The sequence below is a fragment of the Ricinus communis genome, chromosome 5 (assembly GCF_019578655.1).
Source record: "Ricinus communis isolate WT05 ecotype wild-type chromosome 5, ASM1957865v1, whole genome shotgun sequence".
Taxonomy (NCBI): domain Eukaryota; kingdom Viridiplantae; phylum Streptophyta; class Magnoliopsida; order Malpighiales; family Euphorbiaceae; genus Ricinus; species Ricinus communis.
In genome coordinates, this window is record NC_063260.1 from 21,074,189 (window position 1) to 21,084,904 (window position 10,716).

At 36.0% G+C, this 10,716-nt stretch overlaps 1 protein-coding gene across 1 annotated transcript; it reads left to right on the top strand.

The window, feature by feature from the left end:
- The first annotated feature begins 9,416 nt into the window (after window positions 1-9,416).
- On the top strand, window positions 9,417-10,382 carry LOC125370027 (uncharacterized mitochondrial protein AtMg00810-like). Its single transcript, XM_048373598.1, has one exon. The coding sequence runs from the start codon at window positions 9,417-9,419 to the stop codon at window positions 10,380-10,382; it is 966 nt and encodes a 321-aa protein (XP_048229555.1).
- The last annotated feature ends 334 nt before the right edge of the window (window positions 10,383-10,716 follow it).

A 10,716-nucleotide genomic window follows, 5' to 3' on the forward strand; every position in this document is an offset into this window, starting at 1 on the left:
TTTAATGCGATAAAGATTCGAGCGGTTAATCCAGCGATGGCTATCTCTCATGCGATTCTTGATATTATGTTTTTGATGTCAGAGAATAAACCTACTGAAATGGGGGCGAAATTTCAGGCGTTTGAAGACACATTGGCGTGGGTAGATAGAGGTGAAAATACGGTGGTGATCAGTAGGATTGTCGATCTAATTAGAGCAGCAGATATTCAACTGAGATTGAAGAATCGTTTGGAGATGAGATCATTCAGAGGGAAGGGAGTGATGATACCGGATGTAAAACAAAGTAATCTTGATGATGATCTAGAAGAATCGTTTATCGATCGGATTATGTATGAGTTGCTTGAAGAGATCTTCAGGTTGGAGCTTTTCTGGGTGTATAAACGATTGCCTTATTCCATGAGAGAACTCGTTTATGAATTTACATCACTGGAAACTGAAGTAAGTAGATTTGAGGTATCATTGATGGCGCTAGAAGAAGAGATACAAGAGTTGGTAGAAGATGCTAATTTTGGTGTAGTAGATATGGATTGGAGGGAGAGTGATGGCTATATAGAAATGGACATTAAGTTGGATGAACAATGGCATGAACTTCAGGAGTAACTGAAGGAGAATTAATTGCCAAAAAGAACAAGCAAAGGAAGTTGATGATTTTGGCATTAGAATTGAGTTAGCTTGACAAGTGCCTTATCTTATGTCTGCAACGTATCAGAATGCGGTGGCATGTGGAGGTCCAAATCATTTGTTATTAGAGCTCTTGACAGGAGACCATCCTTTTTGTTCAGTTTTGTATATGATTTAATCTTTAGGGAATAAGTTGTGCCAATATTAGTGAATACAGAAGATGTACATTTTAAGAAGAAAATAGACATTGCTGGTTTTCTTGGGAAGGGGATAGCTATCAATCACCTTGATTTGAACCTCATTCTGAATACAGTGCTTAATAGCAGTGATCATTCATGCTTCTTTGAGATCTTCCAATAAATATATTGGGTCTAAATTCGTTTTGGCAATTAAGGAATAAGAGAGATTTTTTTTTCAAATATAACCCACCCGCGATGAACTGATAAAGACCTGCTTTTAAATGGCAACACCTAACAGAAACCGTACTAAGTTCAAAACCCGACAATTTTGGCGCGCTTTCTCTCTTTCCCAAAACCAAGAAAAGACTGAAATTTTTTGGAATAGCATCGAAACTGCTTCTCTTCTCTTTCTTAGTTACTTGCTTTCTTTGTCGTTTTGACTCTCGCATTTGGGTTCTTTGATCTTTCAACAGTGGATAAGAAAGAAGACGAACACAATCACCATCCTAAACCTAACCCTTCCCATCAACCCACTGAAGACACTACTGAGTTAACTGAGACTGAGAACTTACTTCGCCAAACAATCATTCAACCTCTCAAGAAGCAAGATTCTGAGATGGCAAACCAACAAGATCTCATAAAATATTTTGATCAATTCGTTATGCAGCTTAATCTTCAAATATTGTTGCTTGCTGCTGAGAAAGAATGTAAGCACAATCTTGACACTCACAATCAATACAAGGAGAATACAGATCACCATCAAATGGGGTTAACCGAGGATATGATTTAATAGGCAAATAAATCTCCGAATCAACAGTCACAAGATAATTACAAGAATGCAAATGAAAAAGGTATGCTGTTTGGTAAGGAAAATCGTTAAGCATCAAGAAACGCGCGCTGAGTAAATCCAAATTGCAGATGCAACAGGAGAGTGAAGACAGTATCGGATTGACTGATCCTATACGGAATGGAGCAATTGCAGCTATGATTTTACAGAAACAAGAGGCAGATGCAGATGATGATGACCCCATGAAAGATCTTGCTGAATTGCGTGAGCTGTTTGAAATGGGGAAACGGTTGATTTTCTTGAGGAAACCGCAACCGAAATCCAAATATCATAGAGATACTAAGAGGCTCAAAATTTCTAATAGTAGGATGGATATTGCAGGCGTGAGTGGAACTAAAGTCAATGGTTTTATAATCAAAGAAGAAGAAACTTTTGAGGATTTGAAAATTTTGTTGCATTCACCTCTGACTTCGTATAGCAATGTCAAAAGCCTCCAAAAAAGGATGCGCAAATTCATTCATAGGGGTAAGGAAATTCAGGGATTGGAAGCCAAGATGCGTGCACTGTTGCAAGAAGTTGTAAATAATGATTTCAAGAAGGATGAGAGGGAAACGAAAAAGAGTTTCTTGGAATGGCTAAAAGATTGTGTTGAATCTGATGATGATTGGGAGACTTTGAAAGAGCTAAAGACTAGAGCAGTCAATCATGGGATCAAGCTCTCTCATCTGCTTGTTGATGTTATATTTCTGATGTCACAAAATGTCAAATCGTTGGCGAAATTTGAAGTTCTTGGAGCTTCACTTGAATGGGAATTTCAAGGTGAAAATTCTGTGGTTATTTGCAGGATTGTTGATGTACTTGATACAGCAGATAGAGTAACGAGGAAGAAGAAAGAAGCACAGTATGCGTGGCTGAAGTCGATCAAAGGAAAGGCAGGGATGATAACAGATGAAGCAAGCTTTGAAAGAAGAGACTGAAGATTTTTATGTTGAAGATGTCAGTGATAAACCTATTCTTTGATTGCTCAAACTAATTTTTCTATTGGAGCTTTTCTGGGTACATCAAGGATTGCCGAATTCAGAGATGCCACTAAAGGATGCATTTGAAGTTTCAGTACTGGTAGCTGACATGGAAAAATGTGAGGAAGCATTGAAGGGGATAGAATCAAAGATATCAGAGCTGATAGAATTATCTGAATTAGGTTTAAGGGCAGAGGATCTTATCAATATGAAGGCAAGTGCGGAGCATAAAGCAATGGAGTCAAAGATAAATGACCTGTGGAATCGAGTGGAAGACTAAGAGGAGGAAAAGGGCTAGAAAAGGGACTCATGAATTTGTTTGGAATTGGACTGGTTGGCATTGGTCCTATTAGTGTTGTTAAAATTGCTTGACAGAAATCTTTCTTTTTTGTTTGTTCAGACTTAAGGTCAGGTTACTTGATTACATGCTTTGTTTTTAATCAGAAATTGTGCACGTATGAGATTGCATAATGTAGATTTTGGAGAGTAATAAACATACTGGTTTTCTTGAAAAGTTTATAGCTATCAATTATCTTTAATACAGTTTAAATCAGTACTAACTAGCAGTGATAATTGAAAATAGTTGCATTATCTGTAATTGCCTAGTGTGTGAGATATTCAATCCATTAGACAAAATGGGCAGTTCTGATATGGTCCCTCCCTTAATTTTTTGAGATTTCTGCTCTTATTGGCGATCACAGGATTTTGCTGTTTACTTTCTTGTCTCGAGTAAAGACCATGCCAAGATTCTCAATAATACCAAGGGTCTATTACGCCTTTCAGTAGAACTATTTTCCTTCTAAAGTTTCCTAAATGCTAAGCTTCTGTAGGTTTGGTGCATAGATGGCCTAGACAAGAACTTTTTCCTATTTTGTATGTGACGTAATTTAATCTAAACATGTTCCTTAGTTGCAAAATACCCAATTTCAATCCAGAATTCATTATGTAACCGAAATAGCACACTTTTTGTTATTGGGTTATTTAGTTCAGATTTTAACATAAATAATGATAATCTTATAATATATACAAAATTTACATTTAAAACAGAAATTGTTTGGATACCAACAGAACAGTTACAAAGCTAAATCTAAAATTACCTTTGGATAATGTTTGGTTTACAAGAAAAGGGAAGGAAGAAAAAAAAAGGGTTCCTAGTATACAATTCAATCACTCTCTTTGATATCTATAGGCTCAAACTAATATTGTACTCATAACATGTAATTATCCAACTATACGAACTAATAGACTAACTAAAACAGAACTTCCCTCGTCAGTCTTCCATTTGCTCCACCCAACAAATTTGATCATATCTTCTTCAGCTCCTTCAGTGTTAGTCATCAGCATCGACACCATAACTTTCTTGCTTGTCAAGATTATCATTAGTTTAATCAGATCCTATCATGTTTTCCAAGAACCTCTTTCACATCAGAATCTGCTTTCTTATCATATTTGCTTTTTGATACCAGGTTTCTTACCTTCAATCCTGATCCAAGCAGCCTAGAATCAAGACCAAATGAGTCTTCGAAAGTTTCTGGTTTGCAATTCACTCATTCTCTCTGACATGATCATAATCATAACATCTAAGTAACCATGCAACTACCAGAACTATTAACTAACTAAAAAACAGAACTTCCCGCACTAATTCTACTTCTGCGAACTGTTTTCTGCAGGACCCAGCAACATGATCATGTCTTCCTTAAGTCCTCCAGTCATAGTAGAAATATCATCAGAATCAACACCTGAACCTTCTTGCTTGTCAACATCATCATTCGCTGCTGCTTTCTTGAACCCTTGATGATCATCAATTTTCTTTTGGACACCAGATCTCTTAACTTCAATCCCTGACCTAATCAATCGAGGGTTAAGATCCCTGGATTGAGCAATCTCATCAGTTGTATTGATATCATGCAACAACTTCTTCAAAGATACAATCTTCGCATCGAGTTCAAGATTCTGGCTTGCATTATAGCGTTCTCGAAATCTCTTCAGTTGATTCAGTCTTCTCTTGGAATCTTCCTGTTGATGCTTCAGATTCTCAATGTTCTTGATCAGTACATCACTGCTTTGTTTCATAATCTGAGTGCCGATTGAAATTCTGAAAATTCGGTCGTGAATTTCTGAAGCAAGATCATTCATTTCAGCAGTGTCGTCATCATCATCATTGTTAGCCATTTGAAAAACCTTTTTTATGGTTAAAGAAACAGAAGACAAACGTGTCAGACTGAAAGAAGGAACTGAAACAAGAAAAAGGAAAAGAAAAAGAAAAGATTTAATAAGAGACTTTGTTTCTTGATTCTGATAGAAGCAGCGCCAAAATGCAGATTTTGAAAGATTAGGTGTTTCAGTAACTGGAGAAGTCTTATAATGTGTGCATAATCCAACGGTCCCAGATGACCCTGTTGGTTGCCATCTGTCAGCCATCGGACCCATATGCAGCCTTTGAGCCCAGCCCATGTCCATACTTGAAAGAGCTCTGAATTATTATTACTATTTTTTTGAAACAAGCTCTGAATAGTTATATATACTTAATTTTCATACAAATTAAATGTTAGAATTATCTTGAAATTTTAAATATATTTTTTTTTAGTCTATACGAGCTCTATACTTTATTTATTATACTAAGACTTTTCTTATATTTTAAAAGTCAATGTAATTAAAGCACTAATATAAATTAATTATTAAAATAAAAGAATAAAAGAAAAATTTATATGTAAAGGGTAAAGAGTATATTAACCTCTTAACAAATTTGAACTTATTAAGCTTCTCTGGTGTCAAAGTTGGAGGAATTTGAAGAAGATGAAGTCTAGGGATCATGAGAAGGTGACACAGAGAGATAAAGAAGATGTTTGCATAGAATAGCGAGTCCCCATTTGCATATATTATATAATACTAAATATATATAATGCAATTTCAATTTTGATCATTATACAAAATCTTTTCTTCTATTCTCTCTTCCATAACTTTCAAGTTGCATTTCTCCCTTGATCAAAGTTGGAGAACTTCAAATACTCGGGCAGATAAAAGAATGAGAGCAACAAACGCCCTTCTTGCTGCATCTTTTTCAATGTTTTGGAATCTTTCCTTTTACAAGCTTTTTTCTTTTCTTTTTTGTTCGACTATGTCTACAACTCTTAACAGTGAGCACTTATTATAATAAAATGGTAGGACTGATACTGTTAAGATTTGATTTAGCTTGATTTATGTCATTGTGTATCAAATCTTCTATTTATAGAAAGTCTCTCTGTATTGTATGTAATTGGCCATTAATTTAGGTTCTTATTTTGTTAGTTTCTTTTTGTAAAAAGCTGTCTATATAACAGCCTCTGTAATGCTATACAAAAAAAAAAAAAAAGAGACTTCTTTTCTTCAGATTTTTTTATGGTATCAGACAGAGCATATGATCCTATTAGCTCTCTAACCCTACTTCCGCAAAGTTTATGGATGATACTGCTATTGATAGTGATAACAACAGTAACCATTCATCAAGAGACACATCTTCTCAACGCAGTTCAAAAACCTTTAATCATAATATGTACACACCTGTTATTGATCCCTCCATTCCTCTTTTTCTTCATGCTTCTGATCATCTAGGCATGACTCTTGTCTCAAAGGTTTTAGATGGAACCAATTACGTTATGTGGAAGATATCTATCCTGGTGAGTCTTGGAGCCAAAAACAAACTGGGATTCATCAAACGAACCATTCAAACACCAGATGCAGAACATCCAAAATACTCTTTATGGCAACGTTGCAATGATATGGTTCTCTCCTGGATCTTGAACTCATTAACTCAAGAACTTACAAACAGTGTACTTCATGCGGAGATTTTTCTCATTATTATCAAACTCAAAGATCTATTATTGAATTGAAACAAAATCAAGATTCCATTTTCTCTTATTACACAAAGATGAAAATGCTGTGGGATGAGTTAACCAATTGCAGCCCCTTGGTCACATGCACATGCAGTGGACAAAAGGATTTAAAAGAAAAAGAAGAAAAAATTAAGTTAGGGCAATTTTTGATAGGATTAAATGAAACCTATTTTGCTGTACGAGGTCAGATCATGTTAATGCAGCCTCTACCAACAGTCAAAAAGGCATATGCACTTCTTTGTGAAGAAGAAAAACAGTAAGGACTCACTAAAGCCAAAGGTATTGATATTGTTCATGCCATAAATGTCAAAATTCATGATAACTCTAAAGAATCACAATCAGATGCTCAGTGACAAGCTAGACAGGGATTATCTTCTTATAGTAAATCACAGAAGTCACAAGGATCTAAAAGATTCTTTTTCTGCACTTATTGTGAGGGCACAACCCCTATTGTGGATCGGTGTTACTACCTAAATGGTTTTCCTGTCAGTCACAAATTTCATGGAAAAGATGTTCAACCTCCAAATCGAAGTCGGAAGCCTGCTGCACACCAAACCAGTGGTGACACACACATGGATACAGTAAAGACATCAACTAACCAATCTCTCCAATTTACTCCTGAAGAGCTTGCACAAATAAAAGTTTTCTTTAAGAATGGTAAAAATCCTACTCGTGCAAACTACACAGGTATGCCTACACCTTTTTGTTCATCTTCTAGTATACAAAAGACAGATTTAAATAATTGGATCATCGACAGTGGTGCAACAAATCACATAGCCACCTTCTTAACCAATTTCAATCCTTTATCTTCACAAGTTAATTTACCCAATGGTTCTTACTCTAAAGTAACTGGAATTAGTTCTACTCAACTATCAAATCATCTGCATATTAAAGATATATTATATGCTCCATTTTTTCATGTTAATTTGTTGTCCGTAAGCCAACTTATAGCCACCTTGAATTGTTCAATTCAATTTTTTCCTACTTTTTATATATTGCAGGACCTAGCTTCGAAGAAGATGATTGGTTTGGGTAAGCAGCTTAATGGATTGTACTATTTTGTTCCTCCAGTTAAGTCTACATCAACCTCTCTTCCAATCACTCATCATGTTGACTCAACCACCAGCATTACCTGGCACAAGCGATTAGGACATCCCTCCACAACACCTTCCACGTTTTTAAGCAATATTATTTCCTCACTTGTATTTGATTCTCATCATTCTTGTGAAACTTGCCCTTTGGCAAAGCAAACTCGTTTACCATTTCCTTTAAGTTCTATTCAAACTTTGCATTCTTTTGACCTTATTCATTATGATATTTGGAGACCATTTTGTACTGCCACTCACACTAGAGCACACTATTTTTTAACTATAGTAGATGATTTCACACGCTTCAGTTGGATTTTCTTAATGAAATTCAAATCTGAAACACAAGGGTTGCTTAAAACATTCATATTTTATGTCAATACCCAATTCAACTGTCAAGTTGAATCCATTAGATGTGATAATGGTGCAGAGTTTGTGTCCATGAAACCTTATCTCTCCAACTTAGGCATCTTGTTTCAAAGCTCATGTCCATCTACGCCCCAACAAAATGGTGTTGTTGAACGAAAACATAGACATCTTTTACAGGTTAGTAGAGCTTTGCGATTTGATGCTCATCTTCCTTTACAATTTTAGGGGGATAGTCTACTTACTGCAACTTATCTTATTAATCGTCTACCCACTCCCATTTTGCACAATAAATTTCCTTATGAATTGTTGTATAACAAGCCACTAGATTACTCTTATTTACGAGTTTTCAGATGTCTTTGTTATGCAACAAATCTTCACCCTTCCAATAAATTTGACTCTCAAGCTAGAAAATGCATTTTTATAGGTTATCCTATGGACAAAAAGCTTATTGCTTATATGATCTACAAACTCACCAATTTTTTTCAAGTCGTGATGTTATTTTCCATGAATCAATTTTTCCATTTTCTACTTCTGCAACAACATCGAACACTTCCCTAAATATTTCACCACCTGTGCCACCAGATTACACCTATGAATCTGCCCCTTTTGTGCCTCATTTGTCACCTTTAGCTTCTGAACCAACTATTCCATCACCATCTCCTCCTTCCATATCCTCACCTTCTTCATCAGTACAACCTAATCCACCTCCTATCCGACGAAGTGACCGTGTCAAACAACCTTCTATCCTTCTTCATGATTTTCATTATGGACAAGTCAGTACAATACCATCAACTGCAACCTCAAATTTGCCATCTTCAACTAAGTCAGGTACTCGGTATCCTTTAAGCAATTACATTTCTTATGATTCTCTGTCACTTACCCATAAACACTTTGTTAATACCATTTCAAGTGTTTTCTAACCAACCTCTTATGCTCAGGCTGTCTTGAATTCAAATTGGAGAGAAGCAATGAGACACGAACTTGATGCTCTCACTAAACAACAGACCTGGTCCTTAGTTCCTTTACCGGCTTGTCATCGTCCCATTGGCAGCAAGTAGGTCTACCGTATCAAATATAATTCTAATGGACAAATTGAACGCTACAAGGCCCGATTGGTCGCGAAAGGTTTTTCTCAACAAGAAGGTTTGGATTACACTGAAACATTTTCTCCCGTCGCGAAATTAACATCTGTCCGATGTCTACTTGCTGTTGCTGCTGCCAAAAATTGGCCATTGTACCAAATGGATGTGACTAATGCATTCTTACATGGTGACTCAGCTGAAGAAATATACATGACTCCACCATCAAGTCTTTGTCGATAGGGGGAGAAACTTGTGTGTCGACTGCATAAATCTCTTTATGGGCTTAAACAAGCACCTCGGAATTGGTTTACAAAATTTTCAAGTGCTATTAAGAAAGTTGGTTTTGTTCAATCACACTCTGATTATTCATTGTTTGTAAAAACAAAGGGCTCATCTACAACTATGGTCCTTATTTATGTTGATGACATGGTGATTACTGGAAATGATGCAGATGCTATACACAATCTCAAGAAACTCCTTCATCAGCAATTTCACATCAAAGATCTCGGCATACTGAAGTATTTTCTTGGGTTAGAAGTTGCAAGGTCCAAAACAGGTATCGTTATCTCTCAGCGAAAATATACTTTAGAGATCATTGATGATGTTGGTTATTCAGGTGCTCAACCCTCAAAGTTCCCCATGGAAATGAATCTTAAACTCACAAATCATGAAGGTGATATTCTTCATGATGCAGCTCGCTATAGGAGATTAGTTGGACGACTGATCTATCTCACGATAACAAGACCTGACATTACATACTCAGTTAACATACTGAGTCAATTCATGCATGCTCCGAGAAAAACACATTGGGATGCTGCTCTTCGGGTTATTAAATATCTAAAAGGAAGTCCTAGTTTAGGTCTATTATTTCCATCTAATAACTCCCTCACTTTGAAAGCTTATTGTGACGCAAATTGGGCAAACTGTCCAATGACAAGAAGATCAACAACGGGCTATTGTGTGTTCTTGGGAAGTTCATTGATCTCTTGGAAAGCAAAGAAGCAAAAAACTGTCTCAAGATCATCTTCAGAAGCTGAATACAGGTCCATGGCAGCCGCAACTTGTGAATTAACTTGGCTAAGATTTTTGTTTAATGATATGCAAGTCTCTGTAGGACCAGCAATGTTGTTATGTGATAATCAAGCTGCACTTCACATAGCAGCAAATCCAGTGTATCACGAACGCACGAAACATATAGAACTTGACTGTCATGTTGTAAGAGAAAAGGTCCAAGCTGGTCAAATTATCACCAAGTTTGTTCCATCTCACTTGCAGCTAGCAGACATCTTCACAAAAGCTCTTGCTGTAAATATTTTCAAGGAGCTAACATCCAAGTTGAACATGCTTCAACTTGAGGGGGAGTGTTAAGATTTGATTTAGCTTGATTTATGTAATTGTGTATCAGATCTTTTATTTATAGAAAGTCTCTCTGCATTGTATGTAATTGGCCATTAATTTAGGTTCTTATTTTGTTAGTTTCTTTTTGTAAAAAGCTGTCTATATAACAGCCTCTGTAATGCTATACAAAAGAAAAAAAAGAGATCTCTTTTCTTCAGATTTTTTTTTTAGATGCTACCACTTCTTAGTCAAGGTTATGGTCTCTGATTATGAAAATCATTGGTTAATAGTAGAACCCGCATGTTGTTGTGGGATGCACAACATGTTACCTTAGTATTTGTCTTAGGAAAATATTGTTACAGAT

Excerpts from the sequence above, each read along its gene's own strand:
- LOC125370027 (XM_048373598.1), top strand. The coding sequence starts at position 9,417 with ATGGTCCTTATTTATGTTGATGACATGGTGATTACTGGAAATGATGCA.